At 41.8% G+C, this 24,768-nt stretch overlaps 1 protein-coding gene across 1 annotated transcript; it reads right to left on the bottom strand.

Moving 5' to 3' along the window:
* Positions 1 to 1,932: 1,932 nt before the first annotated feature.
* ACE2 (angiotensin converting enzyme 2) lies at positions 1,933 to 24,768 on the bottom strand. Its single transcript, XM_048933356.1, has 18 exons — positions 24,396 to 24,768; positions 22,008 to 22,166; positions 20,121 to 20,214; positions 19,409 to 19,552; positions 18,849 to 18,961; positions 18,477 to 18,585; positions 17,682 to 17,779; positions 16,099 to 16,268; positions 15,006 to 15,232; positions 13,869 to 14,013; positions 12,186 to 12,284; positions 11,409 to 11,531; positions 10,865 to 11,037; positions 10,122 to 10,180; positions 6,530 to 6,630; positions 5,480 to 5,596; positions 4,110 to 4,304; positions 1,933 to 3,504 (listed from the first exon to the last, which is right to left on the bottom strand). The coding sequence occupies exons 1-18, from the start codon at positions 24,576 to 24,578 to the stop codon at positions 3,387 to 3,389; spliced, it is 2,427 nt and encodes an 808-aa protein (XP_048789313.1). The 5' UTR covers positions 24,579 to 24,768; the 3' UTR covers positions 1,933 to 3,386.

Below are 24,768 nucleotides of genomic sequence, written 5' to 3'. Positions count from 1 at the left end.
TAGAAGGATGCTGTGAAAGAATGTAATTCATTCTGTCCACCTTGTCTCAAAGGACTCCTCAGACACTGAGATATATGGCAACTGTATACACTCCTTCCATGTTTCCAAGCTGTCACTGTTTGGCCTTATCTGGAAATGTAAACAAGGAAAATACATGCTAGTTAGGCTTTATGATTATCACAACTCATCTGAATGCACTGTTCCTTTGTAATTCCCTGAAGCTGATGCTTCAGGTCAAATGCAGAACTGTGGCAAGTAACAACAACATAAGTAGTTATCATTTCACTTTCAATTACTTAGAAATTGCTATTGGTAAAATATTACATCCGTTTGTTTACTAGTAGTATTGATTTTAATTTTGGCCCTTGGGTTGTATGTCTGATTTTGAATTTATTCTAAGCTATGTATCTAAGATATTTGCAACTATGCTACATACAGGAAGATCCTTAGAGAGCTATTGCTTCTTTCCACACTTTTTTTTTCTTTTCATTTTTTTTATGTAGTCACTGCAATAATGTTAAATTTGGCAGATCTGTATAAAACATCAAGAGTAAAAATTTGAACAAAACTTAAAACACCATAGTTGCTTAGCTAGATATTTTTCTGCTGAGCAGCAGAACATTCTCTACTGATACTAATAATGAATTGTTAAATAAGAACACCCAACATCCAAACATGCATAGCGCTATGCTAATTAAGGGCAACTTCATTCCATCTGGATATACCAAATACACTTGAAGTTTCATCACTCTAACAGAATCTAAAGTTACATATTGACATTTGTAAAATCTAATATATACAAAAAATGAAGAGGTTGTGAAATAAAGTAATTTTTGCAAAACTTCTCTCCTTTGAAATGGATGCTTTGCTGTAATGAAAATGTTAATCTTGAAAACAGATCTGAGGGTGGCTGTTATGCCTAATTACATTGTTTCCTGTTTTGTCATTCCTTGTTTCCGTTGATGTATTGTAAGTGGGTAAAACACATACAGTTGAATCATTTATCTTAATAATTTATTTATCTTAAAGTCTAGCTAAGTACTAAGATTTGAGGATATTTTGGCAATCAGATATGTGGCATAGACAACTTTATATGCCTGCACAGTTTGCAACCATTGCTTTCATCTACCTAGCATTTTGAATCATCTTCAATCGCCTCTTGTCCTCACCACTCTACCAGCCAAGTCTTTGTCTCCTTAAGCCTTGAACACTTCCCAGGATGGAGATTCCACAGCCTCTGTCATAGCATGGAACAGGCAGCCTGTTCCAGCACAGTAACACCCTCCTCACACATAGCTTTACCTTTCCAGGTTCAGACTGACCCTTCCAAGCTTCAGTCTGCTGCCACACTACATATTTCAAACCAAATACAGAACTTTTCACTTCTTCATTTTCACAAGGTTTCTGCTGGCCCAGTCCTCAAGTTTATTCATATCCCTCTAGACTGAAGCTCTGCTGTTTGTTTTATCAATGCATCTGCTCCTTCTGACGCCACCACCACAAGGGCAGCTGGAGTTGACAGAGTATCACACAGCTTGATGTCTATCTGTGGCTACCTAATCTCCACCCAAGGTCTCTGGTTGTTTCCTGGGGGAACTGCTCCCTCCTCCACGTGCCCAGGGAGGTGGTGGAGTGACCATCCCTGCATGTGTTCATGAACCATGTGGATGTGGCACTATGAGACATGGTTAGTGGGCATGGTGTGATGGGTTGGTAGTTGGACTAGGTGATCTTATGGCAGAGGGCAGAGTAGCAAGAGACAGTCATCTCCCTGTCCCTGATGGCCACACCTCCTCTGATGGAGCCCAGGATACCATAGGAAGGCCAATGGTAACGGGTAACACTAATAATATTTATTTTAGATGTCTTGAGAGCATGGTGCTAAGATTGCCTGTTTGCAACCAGCCTCTTCTTAATTCTTTTGTGAAGTGCATGAGACATATCCGAGATTCTACATAAAATACATGGGCTGATGAAAGTGAAGGCTGGAGACATGTGCAGGACAATGTTATTGCGTGCAGTGATATCCAAAGGGGAACCAAGGACAAGAGACAAAGTCATGATATGCTACTTGATAAACTACTACAGGGGATTCATTTATCTAACTTTAAGCATGTGAATTAGGCATTCAATGTAGAAATCAGCGCTTTTTGAAGTTCCTGGTAGAGGCAGTGAAAGCAAGGTGAAGGTATCTTTTTTCTTGGTTGCCTTCTTTATACATTTTGGAAGCTCTTAACTTTGTAACAGTGCAAAATGATGAAATGTAGAAACTCTTAGATGAAGTAGAGTTCTTATTTCCTGCCCAGCTCCAGGCCTGGTTTCTCCTACTTTTGTATATGTTTGCATATATGAGCATATGCCTGCACATGCATACATACATTTTTAAAAAATCAACTCCCCAAACTATTATATAAAATTATGCAACAGCATTTCATGACCCCTTTGGTTCCCTTCCAATTCAAGATATTCTATACTGCTCTTATGTCTGTGAAATACTCATTTGTAACATTAATTATTACAATGTAGTGCAAATAATAGTGAATTATAATAAACTGTAAATATAGTAAATTTACTATAGTAGTAATATCTATGTAATTGTACAATTCATATTTGTATTATGCCATATTTGTAACGCAGTATTTGGTATCATGGAGGCAATAGCTGACTTACTAATCGTTTAGTATTAAGGAAATTTATTTCATGTTTCAATACAAACATAACACAGATTATTTATTTATTTATTTATTTATGAGGGAAAGTACACTATTTGGCTCCTAAAGTACTTACCCACCAACTAGTTAAAAAAAATAACTTATGTTACAGCCTCCTAACAAAGTTCCAGTGCTTGCTAGTCATCATTCAGCATGCATTTTATGTTGACACAGATTCCTGAAGGTGCAAAAACTGCTCCTAATTCATACCAAACTGAATTCATCACTAAGATTCTTCTGGTGGCCATGTTTTTTTTTTTTTTCTTACTGTCTGCTAGATAGACTTCTGAGCTCTCCATCTGGCAAGATATTCCTCAGGGGCATCACAAGTATGTGAGTTACACTCATCTGTCTTCAGCTATATGCAACTCTATACTTCAAGATTTTCTATCTCATTACAGAGGAAACAAAGATAAATGGGATGCAGCACACCTATGAAAAGTAGCACAGATAGCGTGTACTGTGATGAAAATAATTCATAGAAAAGCCACAGGACATAAAAGTCTTGCATTTTTGTATGTCTTCTAGTTACCACATAAACAGCAGATTAAGTAACCGTTGCCCACCCAAAGTCATTGTGTCTGATGACATCCATAGTTTTTTGGTCCTTTTTTGCCACCACTCTTACAAGTGAAATGAAAAACAAAGCAAAACAAAAACAAGCTAGTATGTCTTCTAAAAGGATGTTTGTGTCTCTTCAGATAGCTCAAAACCTTTGTTGCTTCTTCCACCTTCATCGTAAGGGTTCACTTCACAGTTTGATCCTGCTTCATTCGCTCTTTCTCTTGCTTTCCTGCAAGGAAAATTGTTTTTATATTATAAGCCCTTGTGCTGTTCAAGTCCTTCTGGATCCACAGACTAGGCTATTGTAAATAATACAATTCTTAACTGGGAATATTTATACCAAAAGTGATTTTGTGTTTGTTTTAAGGGGAACTCTAGCAAGCCAACTTACATTCTCAGAAATCCCATTAACAGAGACATAAAAAAACAACTCAAATACACTGGTGTTGATGCAATAATTTTTAAGAGAAATGGCATCCCTGGTAAACCTCCAAGATCTCTGAAGACTGCAGGTGCTGACAAACATGGGCAAACCCTTCTGTTGAATCAGGCACCGTGCTCCAAGCAGGCCCTCCACAAGCCTTGCACCAGGGCTGACAGAAGAATGGCAATGCCACAGCTCTGCAGCCATGGCATTCTTAACTGCCATGGTTAAAGTGCAGATGAAAAGGAACTTGCAAAAGCTGCTACAGTTGTCATGTGTTCATCAGGGAACTGAACCTTTAGCCATCACAGCTGATGGGAAGGAGAGGGCTCATCTGTAAGCACCCTGATGCTTTAGCCATAGGGTCTTCTCCCAGCAGCCATTATCATAGTATCAAAAATACCACTCACTTTCTTCTATCTCTTTGACCAGTGATGATCAAGACAATAACTCCAATGACAATCAGACTCATGACCACCCCAAATATAATTAACCAGATGGTGACTGGTGGCTCGTAAGGTGTGGCCAGGGTTGGTACTATGCCCTCAAACTCCAGCGTGTTGTCATCCAGTCCGAAAGCCTCATTGATTCGTCCCCGAGACATCCTGCCATCAAGAGCACATTAAAAGTTCATTTGAAGGAAATAAACATTTTTCAGTTCCTTTATAATTCTCTAGAATGCTAAGCTCCCACTGAACTGATCAGCTGATTGCAGGAGGTGCTGCTAAGCCCCGCACTCCTTCTGTCACAGCTTGGTGGATAACAAACATGATAACTTAAGCCCTTAACCCGCTGCAGCTTAAGTAACATGTTCAGACACTGCCTAAGCTCTTAAAACCAGATCGAACAGCTTATCAAAATGAGGCAAGCAGCTTTCTAATCTCATTCTTTATTTGTGCTTTGCTTCTCATTCTCTTTACCCATAACTAACTCTGTTATATGACAGAAAATCACTGCCTTGCATTCTTCTTACCTATTTCCATCCTATAGCCTTCCACAACTATGATCCAGGATATTTCTTGCCCTGAACACTTTCCCCATTGTCTTTGCCTTTCCTGTCAGTTCAATCTGGACAATACTTCCCTGGTTGTACTCTCCCTAGATTCACTGCTTCCTCTAACTACTTTCTCAATGCCATCTTGTATTGTTGCTACTTTTAGATTTGTGCCCTCTTCTTTTCCCTCTGTATTTTATTCATGACCAGCTGCAGTCTTGCAGTTTTACTTATCATTTTTACAGCAGTGACTTACAGTGGTGTCAAACCGTGCCATAAAAGAACTGTTCATTGACCCATAAGTGGGAACTAGCTCCTGCTCTGACCTCTTCATTTCTCTCTGATCAAATACATTTGGCTTTCTTTCTAATGCATCACTTTAGTCCTTGCTAACAATAAACTTTGCACTGATTTTTCAATAACAAGAGGAAAAAACATTCATGCACTTGTGCATGCAGACACAATTGCCATGCCACGTTATTTCAGAATACAGGATAGTTCCCGTTAGAATTTGAGCAATGACATTTCCTGGCAAAGTATGATGCAATTAGGTGTGTTATGGCAGTTTTACAAGCCCCTTGAAGCATTTTACATTGGCTTCTGTCCAATATACCATCAGATAGATAGATTGTTTTTCTTCTGTCGTAACAGTTTCTCTCATCCTAATATTTCCATGAAAACTGCAGAACTGAATTTCTTATCTCACTTTCTATTTCATCAGGCTTAAGCTTTGTTTTTCCTTCCACCCTTTCATACATTTTTTTCCCCCAGAAATGAAAATCTCACCTGATGGCACTTTCCACGTCAGCTCTGGGCACGGTATCACTGACATTACCTGGCATGCTGACTGTAAGATAGAAGGAGACCCTTTGCGTCTCTTCCCCAACGTGAATGTCTGTAACCCTGATTGAGAAACAGAAGATAAAGGTTTCTCCACCTCTCAGATGGCATTATCTTTAAATTCAGGTAAGGGAATGGTTGCATTAGGCAGGCAATACTGATCTGTGCTGAGTGAAGGCTTCCTAGTGAACTCAATTTGGAATAAAAAACAATTATACTGTTATAATTTAATTTTCTATGTGCTAAGGAGTACCTTCAGATGGAAAGAGTCTAATCCATACGTGGGACAATCCTTGGCATAATTTCCCAAAGCACATCATCAGCTACAGAACAAGAAAGTTTGGACCCCTTGAGTGTTTGGGATGGGTCTTGTAAGTAAGGTGATGTATGGAATACCAAGTGTAAAAAAATCTCATATTCTGCTAGGTATAGATCCTAGAAATTACACGACTAATGTTCTTTACAGTAATACCAAATAGTTTAAGAGGATAGTACCTGAAAGTTTTTCAGGAGACTAAGAAAAAAGGTATTTTTTCTTACTGAAATCAGTCTCAGATTATAGATTTTATGTTTGTAAGTGAACCCAGGTAAGATTCATGAGTGTGCATAAATTTCTAATGCATTATGTTCAACAAGGTTATCTTTCCTTGGCCCAAAGCTTCTCAGATATACAATATCATAAATATATATTGTTAGATCTTTTTTCTAATCAGTGATATTCCTATATCTGCACTGTTTAGAAATTCTCAAGGCTGACTTCTCCATCAGCAGCCTAACTTCAGCACACTGCTTCTGAACTTCAGTCCTCAGAAAGAGAAGGAACGGCACGTAGCGAAGCGAGCACCTTGCCTTATGCAACCAAATGATGGCTGACATTGTTGTTATCACCTTTCCTCTTTGTATTCAACATAAATAATAATTAATTTCACCAACTCATACTACTAGCAAGCCAGAAGCAATACAGACATAGCTGGCAGAGGAAAGAAAACCACTCACTGGAAGTCAGCATTTTGTTCCTTCACCTCTGCAAAGTATTTCCTCATGGCATAGGCAATGGATGACTTGAACAAGAAAAGCTCATTTGCATCCCACACATACTGCAAAGACAGAACAAGAGATCATCAGAGGTGATAGCTGTACGGGCAAGTTAGAAATAGTAAATGTAATGCTTGGCATGCACTTCTGTTTTATTTATTTGTGTCATGACAGCATTGCAAGAAGCTACTGAAGCATTTTAGCTCCATTAGTCTGGGCTCTTTGAAGAAGAATAACCAAGAAGGCATTCCCCATTGCCACATGCTCCATCACACTCTCCCTCTGCAATTCCTGGTAGCTCTATGTGGGGTGCTGAAGCTGTTGCAACCCAAGGCATCTCCCTGGGGCTAGCCAATAATTATTCAGCATCTGATTTGAGGTCTAATGATTTTTTTTGTCCCTCAAAAGTATGGATTTGATTACATTGCAGGAATGTCTATAAGCACTGTCAGTAATAGCTTTACACCATTCCTGATATGTTCTTGTGTGATATTCAGGAAGGTATGCTAGAAGCCAGCTTTGCTGTAATGCTGGTTTATAGAACTCAGGCACATTCTCCCTCCCTGCCCTCCTGCCGGCACAGAATGAAGATAGAGGAACACAGAGGAGGTGAGAACTGGAGGAGCCCACCGTTGCTGCTTTGGGCTGCATTGGGTCCCATGAAAAGCAATAGTTGTTCGTTTTATCACTTGTCCCCAACATTTAGGCTTTGTAGTTTTTGTTGTTGTTGCTGTTGTTGTTTATTTACTCATTTCTCATTTATTTATAAACTACAAGATAATTGAGCTTGCTTCTACTACAGCTGCCTTCTGTACTTAGCAACAAAGGGCAATGAAGCTGTGAGGGGTCTGAAATACAAGTCTTACGGGGAGTGGCTGAAGGAACTGGGATTGTTCAGTCTGGAGAAGAGAAGGTTCAGGGGAGACCTTATTGCTCTATACAACTCCTGAATGGAGGTTGGGGTGAGGCGGGGGTCAGCCTCTTCTCCCAGGTAACAGTGATAGGATGAGAGGGAATGGCCTCAAATTGTGCCAATGGAGATTCAGGTTGATTATTAGGAAAACTTTCTTCTCAGAAGGAGTGGTGAGGCAGTGGCACAGACTGCCCAGGGAGGTGGTGGAGTCACCATCCCTGGAGGTGTTCAAGAGCAGTGTGGATGTGACTCTCAAGAACATGATTAGTAGGCATGGTGTGATGGGTTGAAGGTTGGACTAAATGGTCTTTGTGGTCTTTTCCAACCTTAACAGTTCAATGATTCTATGTGAGAAGTGACCACTCACAGACTGTCCCCGGCTATCTCAAAAATCTCACCTGGTGCCCATTGTTTGCCACAACAGAGGCTGCTTTGCTTTCAGAGTCAAACAATCTTCCTGTGTTCCCCACAACACCCCACATGCAGCTTCAAAGGCAATGCACACCGGGCTTCTAATTCAGAAAGAGTTTTCCATGAAAAAATGCTCTTACATGCCAGCAGAATGACTGCTTTCCATTTCAACATGCCTTATGTAATGAGATCACACACATAGTAGTCACCCAGTGGGGAACTGTGAACGGATGTCTGAAGCCATGTTTGTTTTCAAGTGGTGGCAAGGGATTCCCATTCATGAATTTTTTATTTTAGGTAAGATAGACAGAATCATTCAGCAAGGAACTTTTAACAGCTTCCCTTGTAAGGGCACCTGCATAACACCCAGCTACAGCAAAGCTGTGAGTGTTTCTGCTTCATCAGCTACACTGGTGATGCTCTGGCTGCAGCTTTAATTTCATCGGCCTAAGAAAAATTAACAAGATAATTGCAGCAGAACACACTCTGGCATAGCTGGCATAAGGCTATCTGCGAGCCACAGTGCTTGCTTTGTGCAGCAGTTTGTGCTACTGAACCTTCCCTGCTGGTGCCATCCAGGGCAGTCTCTGGGATTTGCAGGACTGCCTGATAGAGATGTAGCTGCCCCTTATCCTCCAGTAACTCAGCATACTCAGAATGTCTTCTGCTGTTCTAATCATAGGATCACAGAATTGTTAAGGCTGGAAAACACTTGTAAGATCATCTAGCCCAACCAGCAACCCATCTCCATCATGCCCATGAACTATGTCCCTCAGTGCCACATCCACACATCTCTTGAACGCCACCTGGGACAGTGACTCCACCACTTCCTCTGATGATCACAAACACTTGCACCATATTCCCAGCTTCTGTGCACTGTGAACCATTAAAAGGGGCAAAGTAGAAAGCTCCCAGATGAGAAGGTTTCTTTCACAATGGTGATGAGGACTAGTTTTTGGAGGAAAATTGATGGCTTGCTCATCAGAGCTTAGGAACCTACTGTCCATACAATAATTCAAATGAAGTAATCTGTATGAGGTTATTTTACAGCTGCTCAATTGCACAACAAAAGCTATGATGGCAAAAGGCAGGCATAAAAATGATATTAAGCTAAACATTAACCATAATGACTAATAAATGTGTTGTAATATGGAACCTATTCATGCTGCTGATATCAGTGTTGAATTGTATCTAACTCGACTCAGTGGTGTGGGAAGCAATAAAGCACCAGTGGGGCATGTGTGTGAGAGAGTGATAGAAGCAAGAGCATTAATTCCTATGAAAAATGAACCCATGGTACTGCAGCCCTGTCAGTCCAATGGGCTAGGTGCACAGTTCTAAATGACCTGCTGATGACACACAAGTTCTTGGAAAACTGCTAAAAATTTACAAGGTGTACACAGCTATTAGCATGAGTGTGTGCTCTGAAGCCTCTTAGGCTGCCTCCGTGAGATTGGCATCAAGAGATATAGCTAGAAAAAGGAGCTAATTGTCAGTCAGGTGGCTGTGCTAAACAGAAGGGCTAAGGCAACGCTCTGCTTAAGATCTTAAAACGTCATCTTTTGCTTTGCTGAGTGTGTTTGGCTGCTGTTCAGTTTTATTGGCCTACCTAGTGTAATCGGGCAGAACAGGCACACTCATGGGAACAAAAACCCTTTTCTTCCTGCACTGCCCAGCACATATGGGCGCTATAGCAAACATAGCTAGAGATCCAGAAGTGTTGTAGCAGGAAAACATTTGATAATATTCAGTGGAATTCAGCCTCTCTCTTTTAGCTCCATATTTAATGTGAAGTAGCTACTTGAATTTAATTTCTGAAGGCAGCTACTGCAGTCATGATGGAAGAAAATAGGATAAAGTCTTCATTTTTACTTAGATACACCAGCATAGCTGGGCAAAATATAGTGATCAAAGTATACAGTTCCTCCTGTGCTAGCCACCAGATGAAAAATGATTGGTATCTCCACAGAATAACTCAGCCTATCCAGCTGAGATGCATTCCTTAACGTGAGCGAGTCTGATCGCTGGAGAGATGCCTCCAGTTACTCTGGATGCAGTGTGAATGACAAACTCAGATGAGACATCTTCTGTGTGATAACCCTTCATCTCTGCTGATGCCACTCTTCAGACACAAAACCAACCCAACTCTGCCTCACTTCTGAGAGCAGCCAGCACAGCACTCCTGTTGCTTAAGCCATACAAAGCGTGTCCCACTGCAAGTACACTTACCGCATCATCTCCCAGTGCTGCTTTCAAGCTGATGCGCACCTTGATGGCATTGTCAGAATCTGATTTAAAAAGAAACAAGGACTGTGTCAGAGCTGCAGTGACATAAAGTTACTGGGAAATGCAGGGACAGCTTGACTTTCCTTGTAGCTTCACCTGCTTTCCCAGGCCAGCTTGGTGGGATTTATCTCGTTTCCCATTAGCCAGCTCCACTGCCAGCATCTACACCTGAGCCATCAATCATGACACTGTCATGCCCTGCTTTGTAGTGGAAAGAGTATGTCCAGAGGGCAGACTTCTGGCCTTGTTCAGACATGTCCTGAAGGAAATGCCTCTTTTGCTCCAATGGAAGGAATAGGCCACTCAGATGCAGGTGCTCATGTTTGGCATGGTGAATCCCACCATGACGGATATGCTAAGGGTTACAGGTCTCTGCAGTACTGGCAGTGATTGCAAGTAAACATTGTGGATCGTTCTACACTCAACATCATCACAACAGGATGAATTTTTTCCTCTGTCTCTTCCTTTTCCTCCCTGAGTTCTCTTCTTTGAATAGCACAAGACAGCAAACAAAAAGAAGTAACTTTTCTGTACTGGTTTGCCTTTCCATGAGTGAAACTTACTGCTCAGTGTAATCTCCCATAACCCATCTCCATACAGAGAGGAGCCTTCAAGAGCTACTCAGAGACAGGGACTTTGCTGGTGGACTAATGAACACCCTTAATTTGCCCACAAAAAGTACATACATGGTCTCCAGTCTGTATTCCAGCCAATGGATCTGCCAGAATTGTTCTTTTGCAGCCAGTTAAATAAAGGCTCAAAGTAGTGGAGCAGGGGTGTAGCATTCATGTATTTCTCTCCTGTTGCGCTTTCCAGTGCTTGAGTCCAGGGCTTGGATTTGCCTAATTCAAGTAATTGCCTGTGTAAATGGAAGGAGAGGTAATATATATTATTAACATGTTCTGCTTAGACCTCTAGCAAAACAATCTGCAATCAATATAAACGTTTTTATTAACAAAAAAAATAAAATAAAACTAAATTATTTTTAATAAAATAAATAAAATAAAACAAATAAATGATTTTTTCATTAACAGTCAATTCAACCTCTGATGTTTGCATTCTTAGCTGATATAAAGTTATTCAAATTTTCAACATGAACTGAGAAGACAAATGCTAAATTTTTAAGCAAAGTCAACTTTTGGTGTTACCTCATTGTCTCCGAAAGTTGTCAAGGTTGACTTAGGCTTCGCTATGCCCTGGCTTACAAATGTAAGAAATCGGCTTTGTTACCTCAAATTCCCACCAGCTGCTGTAGAATTGGTGATGTCACATTTGTGAAGAGGGCCAGTATGGTTGGCCGCCTTGCAAAGTGCCTCCTGAAACTGGAACTGGTAAATTGTCCGGGTGTAATACCTAAAGGAAAGCAGGGAGCAGGAAGGCACATACTTTATTAGCTGTCTGTCATGGAAAACTCTCAGAGTTTAGTAAGTTCTGCAGTGTCAGCTCCCTTTTCAGGCTTGGCAAGCTTCATTGCATGGAGGGAGGCAGCTAGTATTTATAGGCTGTGCTAATTATCGTGTAAAGATCCAGTATATAAGAAATGCCCCTGTCTACAATGATTGTACTAGATGATCTTGGAGGTCTTTTCCAACTTGGTGATTCTATGATTCTATAACTCAGGAGCAAGAAAGGTTTTTAAGGCTCGGCTCTCTGCTCTGACTGAGCATCCTGAGATGAGGTGGCTGGGACTCAAATGGACATTGAGAGTCAGGTGCTTCATGGCTGCATGACCCAAGTGATGGTGGTACGGGGCACATTGGATTCCAGGAGGCAGGAACATCATAACGATGTGCTCCCAATGGAATGAGGGCTGAACAAATCTGCCCCAGTTGTCAAGAAGCCCAGCAGCTTCCTGGCCAATTGGAGACTGCTACTGAGAAGCCCATGATGTCCACGAAAGTTTCCACTGAAATCAACAGCCTTCAGTAAAACAGAGTAAGATGGCATTGTAAGAATCTACAGTAGATATTTTAGGTAATATATCTTATTCTGATAATGTATGTCTACCTTATGAATGAGTAATCGTTAGCCACATGAAACAGTGCAGCGGGGTCGCAGTACGTCTCATCATGAAGGACTGGTTCGACAACACCAACTATATCTCTCCTGGGGATGGATGAAGGGAAAAAACATGGAATTTCCATTAATAGTTAATAAGAACGTAAGTATCTGATTCTGCTCTTCCCCTGTGTTGTCTGATAGATACGGGCACCTCCCTTCCAAACACAAGAGGTACATACAGCTCTTGGTATCCTCAACTGCTCTACAGCTGGAGACCACAGAGAAGATGCTGCTTTGAAACCGATGGCACAAGAATAGTGCCTACAGCAAGGCATGCAGGGAGTAATTGGTGATGTGAAGTATGCTACAAGCATGTGAAGTATGCTACAAGACACAAATTTTAAGCACACATCATGCCCTGGGACATCCCAAGTTTGGACACTAACACTTGCGGTTCCATGCTGGGTGAAAGCATATAGACATAGTCCAAAGGGGGTATGACCTGCTGTCCCACTGGCCTGGAGAGGAGGCTTTTATTTTTATTTTTTCCTGAGAACATGTTTCTGGATCAGTACTATGGCAACAAACTCATGCCCTAATTTCTGAAAACAGTAAAAAGCTTACATGGAAATATTTTTCATAAATCAGTATGACAAAGTCTTGTTCCAGCACGGAGCTTTGCAGTGTCACTACAACAGATGGGATAAGCTTCTCTGAGCAATTAGTCATTCTCCATTTCTCTGACATCTCTGCTACTTTTGAATAAATCGAAGCTGACTGATTTTTATAGTAGGTCAGAAGGCTTGCTGACATCATTTTTTATCAGTTTGTTCGATGATGGTGGCTTTGTTTGTTTTCCTGTTAGAGAGCCATCTTCATTGTGGTGCTTGTTTGGTTTCTTTCAGTTACTCTGCTTCCATGTTAACCATCTCAGGAAATGACTCCAGCCTGAATGATGCTACTTTTTCATCTTGAACTACAGAGTGGTGGAAATAGATTGGCTGGTGAGGATAATATAAAGAGGCTCCTCTGACTGCTACTTGCCAAGGGAACTGTATTTTCTTAACTGAGAAAGGTAGCAGTTAGCAGGAATATGAATTCATAGGAGAATAAAGAAGCAGACTGGGCTCTTTTGGATGATTTGCTTCCAAAACCACTGTAAAGTGGAGAGGAAAAGCTAAAGAGAAAATCATGCTGACATATTTGTTAGACTGAGATCTGTATGCTTCTCAGACTGGCAAGTGCAATTAACTCCACCTTCCATTTGTCCTTAAGGGGTGGGGAACAAACCAGAGAGTGCTTCAGTGAGACTCAGGGAAGGGCTGTGGTCAAGCTATGAAGATGACCTGGGGCTTGCATCAAGGAGACAGCAGTGCAGATCCTGGGATTTGGAAGACTGTGTGCAAAGGCCAAAAGTTCATCTGAGAAACTCATGTTAGAAATGAGGAGAAAATCTGGGAGATAAGTAAGTTACCTGTGGCTGAACTCAAGGCTAATGGGGATACTCTGTCTGTGACACCTCATCTGCACCACACTGGGAACTTCTACCTGGCACCCTGCTGGGCTTTGCAGAAACACCCCAAGAAAAAGATCTTACACAGGGGGACACAGGCATCTCCATACACTGAGGAATTAGGAACAGAAGGTTTCCAAAGTTATTTGCAAAAAGCTCTCATTTCTCAAACTTACTTCATCTCCCACCACCGCTTCATCCATTCCTGCTTTGTAATCTCACCATTAAACATCATCCACCTCCACTTCTCCAGCATGTAAGTAAATGGCATTGTTGCAACAATCGTTAGTGCTTGTTTGAGCAGAAAGTTGATTTCAGTTTCTGAGGAGATAAGCAGTTAAGGTAATGGTTATGGTAGCAGTTAGTATCTAATTAGGCACCTACAGTTCCTTCCCTTTATAGCTAATACTTACATATGGTTTGAGTTACAGGTTTTCACTAAGGAAAAAGTGGAAGAAATAATACTGCTGAAAAAACTTGAGGAAAAAAATCACTTAAATTTTGTATATGATTCTGCATCTTATTATTATTATTATTTTTTTCATCCTACCTCTTCAGTAACCTAACCCTTAGGCATTTACATGCTATTTTCCTCCAGGAAAAACATCCCAGGGAATTCTAGGTCGAAGATTTTAGTACATCTCCATCCTTAGAACGTAATACTCAGAGAAGCCAAACAAACTGCATTATAGTGAGGGTTTACCTCACCTACGTTGTCCACTCAGTATTCACATAAAGGGGAATGTAAATCTCAAGGCTTTAGTTTCACCTAATTTGCTAAATGAATACCTTGTGTATGGGAACTGCTGAGTCACGGCCTGAACCTCTGATTAATCACCTGAGGTGAGCCATGAGTCAGCCAGAGGAGCACAGGTGAAGGCAATTCACCTGTGCTACCAGAAGGGGTGGAGCCAGGCTCCTCCACCCCTCCTGGACCTATTTAAGAGCTGGCTACCAGAGGGGAAGGATCTCTTCTGGAGATCCTCCTCTTTTGGTATCTTCTAGTGAGCTCAACCCAAGGGTAAGCTCTTCTACGTATTCTCTTTTGTGATCCTTGTTTGCTTTGCCTTACTCTTTTGATTATATTGCAATTATAACATCTTGGTTATACAGCTTTGCCTTACTCTTTTGATTATATTGCGATTATAACATCTTGGTTATACACCTTGGTAGAGAAAAGCTTTATATACCAAATTTTTCAAGAAAATAGTCCTCAAGAAATAGAAAAGACTCATTGGAGACTTATCTAGAATGGGCTGTGAAGTCCCACGAGTGTTTTTAGTTAAACATATATTATTTATACATTTATTCACCTTCATCCTCTTGGAAAGTTGGTTCAAGGAGGTCAAGAGATTTCAGATGCTGTGGTGTCGCTGCAGAGAGTGACATGATTTCTCCTACTGCTTCATGGAAGCCCTCATTGGCCCCATCTCGCAACAGGAAGGGCTGTATGGAGTATGCCATGTCATACTCAATGTGGCCCATCTCGTGGTGCGCCGTCAGGAAGTCATCCATTGTCACCTTGGTGCACATCTTGATCCTGTGAATCATAGAAAAGCATCTGTCGTTAGAGATAGTGCCCAGGCTGGCTGTTTGCCTGAGCCCTGCCTGCATCCTGAGCAGCCCTAGTATGTTCTCTTGCAAGGGTGGGGCTTGGAGAAAAACCCTGCAAAACAGTTGCATTGATCTGAAAATTGCACTGGGAGCATGAGAAAATGGCTCTTTTATATGAAGCATCTGCTCCCTGAAACTTGGTGATGAGCTCATGGCATTAGTCAGAGCCAGCATTTCCAAGCAGGTGGTATAGGCAAACAAAACGTGTGTCAGTCACTCCTGCTATTTCATTCTCATGTAGGTACCACTTAATAAAGGACAGAATTCATCCCAGGAGACTTCACTGTGTGAGAATTTGCTGTCCCTCTCCTTTCCCAAGTATTAAGTAAACCAATGATTTTTCATGAAGCTGTGGGAATCTGCCTTCCAGTTCTGATACATCTGCCAAATACAGCTGGTGGCATCTCAGGGGTTTTAATTTGCTGCCGAGGGACTTGTGCCATTGCTGCAGAATGTGTACATGTCCATAAATCCCACTGATATAAAAAATAACTTACATTTATACTAACTCTTCAAGCCCCCAAACATAGTCATTACCTCTCTAATTCATATAATAGTCACTGTTCTGCTCAAATTTGAGAATAGCCCTTAGATCTTCACAGGAAGAGATACAGTTTTACAATCCCAAGGATCTTCCTTGTCTTTCATTTTCCCTTTATCAATCAGAGCGATGAATAAAATGATGAATACGAAAGAGTGAAATCTTAGAACAACGTGGTGCATCTTTGTATGTAGTGTAAAAATGAATGTTTGAGGGAATGCTACGAGAAAGGTTCACCGAAAATGCAGCACCTGTAGTCATTCTTCCCCATATCCCATGCTGTAGGATGGCAGACAACCTTCCTGTTGTCGGTGGGCTCTGTGAGCATGGAGTTTGTCCAGAAGCCTTCAGTCATGTTGTAGAGGCCAATGGAGACGAAAAAAGCCTCAGCGGTTTGGAATATTTTCAGTGCATCCCAGTTCTGAAACAGACAACGTCACCTTTAGTCATTTCTTCTGCATGGAGCCTGTTCTCAAATGTTGACTTAAAGCAGTGCAGCTGATTTCACATTGGCCTCTCAATGACTTCAGGTCATCACCCGACTTACTGCAAGTCAGGTGGCAGCGAACGCTTTTGGGCACTTTTGTAAATTCTGCTGGGAACTGGAATTGAGTGTTTTCACCACAAACAGAGTAGGCTTCTGCAATCAGAGTCAGCAGATAGCACCTGACCCAGACAAGAGAAGCCCTAAGTAATAGATAAGGCTGTGGGAATAATTAAAGGCTCAGCAACATGCCAGGTGTGAGATCTGATTTTTCAGCCACTTCAGGGGACAACTTACTGGAGGCAGTGGAGCTGTGATCATAGCAAACATGTGAATGGAGGGCTCAGCCAGAACTTTAAACCTGGCAAATGCATCTGTAAGAATTGCCACTAAGATTGTAACCGAATGTCCAGAATATTTTCAATTGCCTGCATTGACTGGGCTGAGCTTTTACAGAGATTTATGTGGCAGATGGCTATGTTAGACACTGGTCCTAAATTAGGCACATCCACAAACAAAGATGAGCCCAGACTTTGTCCCTGCGGCTCTGTAAGCAATGCCTCCTTTCCTCACAGTGGTACTTCACAATATGTAAATTTAAGACTACAAGGGGTGCAGTGCTAGAAAATATGGGTGAGATTGATGCCTACTGCTTATGAATCAAATTTAGCCATCCACTCTTGCCAGTATAACATTTGAATGCAGCAGTTCCTATTTATGGAAGATAGATATCAGGTAAATAACCACATTTCAAAAACCACATTCCATTCAACTCCCTCTTTTTTATAAAAGCAGTAGGGTTCAGTACAGAGAGTTGCCTTCAGCCATGTTCTCAGTCTTGCAAGAGTCATGGTTATTAACACTGCACGACTCAAATACAGACCTTATGGTGCTATGCAGTTATCAAAAGATAAGAGGTAGGTAGCATTTCAGATTCCTAGCTGCACCCAAATAAACAGGACAGGCAAAAAAATCCCGTGATACAGAAATTATTTGATTATGGTAATAGTTTGCAAAGCTCATATTTGATACCAGCCAGCTCCATGAGTCCTACAATATTTATATTTACAAAATGTATCTCTTAATGGATAAGTGTCTCAGGAAATAGACTCGGAGCTTAGATTAAGCCAGGTTAAAGAGACTGGAGAACAAAGAGAGGACAACAGTTAAGGGAAAACATACACTAGAAAATGAATGAACACATTAAGGTGAAGAGCAGAAAGCAATCCTTTGCTAATGGTGTGACTGCCTTAGGACAGCTTTGGTTTTCTAGAGAGTGGCTGACGTGTATAACTTTTACTCCATCTAAATTCGTAACACATATTGAATAAAGACTTCACCATGTCTTACCTTTTGAACCATAGCAGAAGTTACATCAATGTTTGGTTTTTCTGGATAGGGAACAGTCAAGTTATACAGATTTGTCCAAAATCTACCCCACATATCACCTTCAAAAGAGAAAAAAACATAGAACTTTATGTAATTGTGTATTGTTCAAAGCTGTCAGATAATTCTATAAATTGTTCAGTACTATAAACAGGAATGCTTATATGCCTACACGGGTCTGATCCAGACAAAGCAGAGGGGAGTAGCACTGGGAAGTCATGAATATGTCAAAGTCCAATCAACAATCTTTTATTCCCCAAAATTAGCCAGTCAGTGAGTGTACAATACAGTTCCAGGACTGATTATGGGACTGTTCAAAACTAAACACCCATGTTGCTCGCCCATGTAATTGCCACTGTTGTGCTTGTATACATTACAGTTACAGAAGCTTGATGCTGCATGCTTTGAAAGCAAAGTCATGAAACACCAATGCTAAGGGCAAGATTTGAAAGGAAAAAAAATAAACCTCTCTGAAAGTCTCAGTGCTGCCGAGGGGATGGAAATGTCCCAGTGCAGTGCTGGAGTTTCAAGTTGGGTTCCCACAGCTCCAGCAGGGATGGAGACATTTGCCTTTCCAAATGCCTCTGTTGCTGAGCACCTGTGCCATCTCTGCCAGGGGCAGAGATGTCCTCTCCCCTTCTCTTATCTGTACCCTGTTTGTTAATATTAAACAGGCAGATTACTCTGTTCCCATGTGCCTTGAAGGTGGTCATCCTGCATACAAGGTCAGGCTTGCGCGAACTGGCCACGTTGTCGTACCCAGCAAGTGTGCAGGGAGGCATCCAGTGGGGTTGATGAGCTCAGAGCCATAGACTTGCTGCAAACGGTGCCTCACATAGGCATGCAGCTGCTGGTACAAAGGTTTTATCTGGAGGCAGAAGAGGAAGAGCAAGCAAATTATTTTTTCTTGGCTCTAGCCAACTTGTCCCTCCTGAACAGAGAGCCTCAAAGGTATTTGATGGAATTCCCCCTGCTGGTAGATGCACACCATGCTTGTGGCTGAGCTTTGTCCTCATCTTAGAGCTTAAGCTCTAGTCCAGAGCAGGTCTATATTCTTCCTTCACAATATTAGCACATGACCCTACCACGACAAAATACAGCCCAAGAGCTCCATGAGAGATTTTCCCCTACCTGCTCAAATGTCTTCTCCACATCTTGAACCAGCTGGTCACGGCTGTATTTATACTCTTCTGGATAATCTGTTTCATAATTTGCTCTCCAGTAGTCTCCATAGTCAGAATAATCTGAAAAGCAGGAGGTATCACCCCAGGACACAGCACAAAACACACCTCAGCTACCAGCAGAAGTGAAGCTCCCATGCAGACCAGCAACAGCCTTTCCCCAGAACTGAAGTAACACTAGGTTGGAAATTCAGCTTGCCCTCAAAGCACAACAGCGCAGTTCTGGGGAAGGCAGTATCTATGGAAGAGCAATAATTAAGAGTGTCAACAAAGACATCCCCCTTTTGTTCCAGGCTGGCAACATAACTCTGATCTGCTCTTTGGCACATGTCTGCACTGCATTTTATTTTGCATTGTGCACACTAAGAGCAAATATATACCAAAAAAAACCATCATCAACGTGTAAAATGATCTGGTTTGTAAATTCTGTGAAAATTGTGCAAGATTAAGGTCAAGAGAAGCCAGGGGAAAAAAAAAAAAAAAAAAAAAAAGAAAGAAAATGCAACTCACTATTAAGCCTTGCAGCTTCATTTTTAAGTTCAACATACTCTTCATATAATGGTCTCATCATCCTGCCAATATCAGCTCTCCAGCCTTCCCAGGCCCACAGTCGCTCATGATAATCTACGCTATTAGCCATAATATCATCCAGACCTGTCAGAATAACAACAAAAAAATAAGTACCAGGCCTTGAAAAAGCAGAATCTCTTTATTTTTCTTTCACAGCAGGCAAATGAGCCAAAGCAAAAGAAATGCCATGAGCTGAGATATATGTGTTTGATATATTAAAAAATCCCATTATTTTATTGCATCCTTTTTGACTTAAGGTTTTCCCTTTCTTATCTTTAAGAGACATAGAACAGAGCATGAGTCAGTTAAATCAGCCATACTCTCCCCCTGCTCCCCCTTGACTTGGCAGTGTTCTTGGGATTGGCCTCTCCCTGCTGCCATCCTTCTTTTGATGCAGCCCAGGATGCAGTCGGACTTCTGGGCTGCAAGAGCACACTGCTGGCTCATGTCCAGCTTCTTGTTCGTCAAGATACCTAAGGTCCCTGAACTGCAAGCTGCAATGAAACTTCGACTAAGTTTTAGATAGCAGGATATAACTATGGTTATATCTGGGAAAACTGTTTTCTCACAGTTAGGAGGCTCTCATGGATTCCCCTCACTTTTTGAACTCACACTACAAAGGGCACCATAGGAACACTTGTTAATGCCACACCTGGCTCCAGCACCAAGCAGTCAAATGGTTCAGTGGCTTTGCAGACGATCCCAGTGCTGTAGATGGTGCTCATTGAGTTCATCACAGTGTTCAGCTGCAAATTAGATGTGAGATATCCCATTAGAAACATACTCTGTCTGAAATAGCATCCAGTTATGCTGATTCCTTAAGAGCTCTATTCAACACTTCACACACCAGCTTAACACTTCAGCCTATATCTAAGCTCAGTAGAGATCAACGAAAGAATTTGCCTGAACACATTACTAAAGCAGGGCCTAACTGGAAGAGACAGATAATTTCTTGAATGTATGACGTAATCTACAAGTCTTTAATATCCATTCAGCAGAGCTTTGCATTTAATGAACTTGAACTGTCAATAGACACATGCAATAAAGCAATAAAATTTATCAACATGCTCCCATGAACATGGATCTATCTACAGCCTCCTCATGGTTTGAAGCAACAGCAAGAAAGGCCTCTTCTGTGCAGGCAGCCAGGCTAGCTCATCGCATCACATCCATACACACACTTGCTCAAAGCCCACCACTGAGAGGCTTCTGCCCAGATTTTGTGTCAGCTGAAGGCTAGATGCATCTGGAATCACGGAATCATTCAGCTCAGAAGCTGTGCTTCACAGCTTGTTCCATTTTTATTTATTTTTTAATGTTTTCAAGTTTTTGTGTCTCATGAAAAACAAATACTACCTTTAGCTTTTCCTTTAGGACTAGTTTTTTCCTCCATTTAAGCTTTAAACCAGAACCATTTAGAGCTGTCAGTGGGAGGAGTCATTAATGACTAGCTCCAACTTTATCACAGTCGGCATTAAAATGAATGAGGATCCCAGGAAATTTTTGTGTCAGTGAAAAATATTTAAAGAATGCAGAATCCTATCAGACTGCAGAAAGTCACTTTTCATGCAAAAATCAATCATTTCAGCAAAAGACTATTTATCTAGGAAACTGAATGTGTCTAAACGTAGACGATACTGAAGAAAATACCTCCTCAAGAGAGACAGCACTACTATTAGTACACTGCTGTGCTCCAAAATAAATACATATTTCTATGAACCTTCAGCACTCCCAGCAAGGCAATGTCTTTCCAGAGACACATCTCATTTGGACCAGACAGAAAGCCCAGCCAGTCTGCACATTACATGTATTGTGGCTAACTCTGCTGATCTTAGCCAAAAAATCTCAATATGCTTCCATAGAATCGCAGAACATAGAACAGAACCCCAAGTCAGAAGGGAACCACAAGGATCATCAAGTCCAGCTTCTGGCTCCTCAATAAGGAGGACCTAGGATTATCTTACAGTGTAATCTTGAGCCATAAAGTGCCAACTCAATCCTTGAGTGGGTTATAGATTCCTTTTGAATCTGTGGAGCTTATTGCATTGTTCATCGCAATTCCATATACAGTTGCTATCATAAACGTGTTTTATGTGAACTCTTCAGTGAAAATTCAAACCTCATTCTGAACCTTGCTAAATGTTGGCCTCAGCATCTTGCTGAAGAAAGGCTGTTTCTGCCTCCACCTTCCTGATTCACTGAGTGTCCTTTCACCCACCTCCTTCTGCTTATTACCCTCACTATGCACATAGCTGCGCACTCAGCACAGGTCCTCCTTTCCCATGTGACTAATCCAGCCACTTGTGCAAGGGCAACTCCAAGGCGGGTGCAAGTTTGCAATTTATTGCATGGATAACATGACAAACTGCTGACATGAGTGGGAATCAACTTCTAAGTCAGACACCCTTTGTATTTCTAAGGTCACCTGGTGCAGGTACGTGCTCCTGTAAAAAGCACAATCCCGAGCCAAACAGGGTGGTGACAGCTCCATACCCTTGCTCATGTAGCACAAATGAGCTATGCTCAGCAACTTTCTTACCCTGCTGTATTTTTCCTGTGACAGCACAGAGGATCCCCTGTCTTGCAGAGACTGGATCTGGAGCCTGGTAGCATCATCCTGGATGTCAGATAGTGAGAAGCGGCTAGCATTCCTGGAGGCCTCCTCATAAAATGCTGCCCACTTGGCGCTCGCCTCACTCTGCAAGGGGTTCAAACAAATACCGTGTTACTCCATTGAGAGTGCAGCAGGTTGGAAGGGACCTCAAAGCTCTCCCAGCCACAATCTCTACTGTGGGCAGGGCTGCCCCCCACCAGCTCAGGCTGCCCACGGCCCCATCCAACCTGGCATTGAGCGCCTCCAGGGATGGGGCACCACAGCTTCTCTGGGTGCCTGTGTCAATTGCAATTACATATGCATGAAACTCCAAATGTCAGTGCATGAAGCAACAATCATATGAATATTACTTAGTCTTGAAGCCATCTTCAAAAGATCCCTCTTTTTTTTTTTTTTTCTTCCCTTTTTCAAATATGTTTGTACAGGGAGATTAGCACATCAGCACCTGTCCAAAACGGCATCAAGAGCAGTACTAATTAACCTCAGCCCTTGGGATAGTTTAATTAATTGTGCACTTGACAACTTCCCGGGCTGTGGAGAGTGTGCTTGTAAAATCTGTTACATCTTGCTGCTGAAGGATACAACAAATGTCCAATGAAACCAAGGCTTTCTTGAGGCTGGTGACCAGGTCATTCAGCCCTGTGCTTCAGAGCAGCAACAAACATAAGATGCCCTCAGAGCCCCTGCAATCTTTCCAAACACTCTTCCTTCACAAGAGCAAAGCAAACAAGTCTGCCCATTTCTCAGCAGCTTGCAAAACTGGGCAAGAACTTGATGAGGACCCAGAGGAAGACCATCAATGTGCAAATCCCCAACTGGGGAAGGAGAGGTGTGCTAGAGGCAACAGAGCAGGAGAGGGGCTCTGTGCTTACAGAAGCATTAAGCTCGCAGCCTGTTTTTCCTCAATTAAAGAAACTGGTTGATAAGTCAGAGGACCAGTTGTGACTTCTGTGGCCCAATTTAGAAGGAAAATGGAAGGGAAGGAGTCAAAAGGGACAGTATTCATTAACTCTGCTCCTCCCACGCAGAGGGAGGATGGGAAGCAGTGGGTTTATTACCAGCACTAGCAAAGAGATCAAGCAAGAGAAAATATCCTCTCTGAGCACTGGACTAATTGGTTCTTATTGCTGGTATCTCCTCACGTATTTTATTACCATCTCATTAATGCTGAAAGTGCTATATGGGTCTTTCGTTTTATGTGTTTGGAAACATTACAGTTTAAGTACCTGGTGCCTTGGAAAGCATTCCAGATTGACAATGATTAGCCATTAGGATTTCTTCCAGTAACCGGTCTCTTTGCTTTAATTAAGAAATACTATAATTAAACCATGTTTTAATTAAGCTGTAAGACAAAGTGGAAGGCTTATGCCATTGCACCAAAGACATAGGATATTCAGCTTCATTTTTACGCTCTGAATTGTTTTTCTCTAAGACTTGAGTTAACCTTAAAAGGCACGTAGCTACAAATCTCTAGGTGCTTTTGTTCATTTTTAATGGCTCTAAGGTCATGAGATGCTAGGCTGCAGCACGGCAGTATCAACAACTGGTCAGAGCACGGCTGACTGCTCTTGCAAACACAGGCACTTGCCAAGAGACCCAGTTGATTGGGGCAGCAAGATGTTGACGCTGGAAAGCAGGACAAGCTACTTGAAATATCTTGCAAGTAGAAATACTATGGTCCTTCCTCGAGATATAAATTCGCTTTCAAAACAGTGCTCTGGACCACCATACTACAAATTCCACGGTTGGTTTTTTGGAAATCTGATCTCACTTCATTTTTCCCAATTTAATACCTCCAGCCAATCTCTTAGCAGCTAGAATTATGAGATGAATTTGCTAGAAGGTCTCCTAACGTGTAAAAGACACAGAATGCTATACAAGATCACCAGCAAACATTTAACAAAACATCTGCATTCAGAAAACACGTGGTAACCTGCTCAGAAACATCATTTTGGGTGAGCTTGGAACAGCCGTGAATGTGGAGAAAGGTTTCTCTGCATCCAGCTGATTCTGGGGCCAAGCATTCAGCACTCTCTTGTCTTTTCCCTCCTCTCACTGGAGTGACTTGAAGTGATGACTAGGAGTGAATCCAGCCTCCAGCCAACCCTGTGCAATGTGTGGGCAGCCCAGGCACCAGCCTGAGGCTGTGGGGGCTATCAGTGGCCTGGGCACTCCAGTGAAGCATTACTGTGTTAATGCAAGCCCCTAAAGTAGAACCCAAATTTATGTCTACCTTAGAGTAACCAAAACAAACTGAAAAGTAACATTTGGATTCCCAAAACGCTAGTAAAACCCAAGGAATGGAGCACTTACCATTTTCCTGGCTGTCTCCTCAGTTATGTTGGTGTTGTAGTCCCATGAGGCAAGTGAATTTTCATAGCTGATGTCTTCTGCTCTCACGTTGAACTCTGCCAGAAATGCTTGGGCTTCCTGTGTGACATCCTGAGGGGTCACAACAGCGCTCAGACCACAGAGAAGCCAGAAGTGAACCAACATATTCACAAGCGGACTGAGAACCTCTGGATGAAGTAGGTTTCCTCAGGTGAGCTTCTCTGCCTTCTTCTCATCAGCCTTTATGCATAGCAAGTGTAAACTAAAGAGGCTGAACCCAATTTTCCAGGCCTTTTATAGGTTTTATCCGATGTAGGAAAGAAAGGTAAAAGTTTTTGTAAAAAGCCAAATAAAC

Source organism: Lagopus muta, chromosome 1 (genome assembly GCF_023343835.1).
Source record: "Lagopus muta isolate bLagMut1 chromosome 1, bLagMut1 primary, whole genome shotgun sequence".
In the NCBI taxonomy this organism is placed as follows: domain Eukaryota; kingdom Metazoa; phylum Chordata; class Aves; order Galliformes; family Phasianidae; genus Lagopus; species Lagopus muta.
Note: the sequence above shows the minus strand (reverse complement) of the source record. Positions and strands in the feature narration are given on the sequence as shown.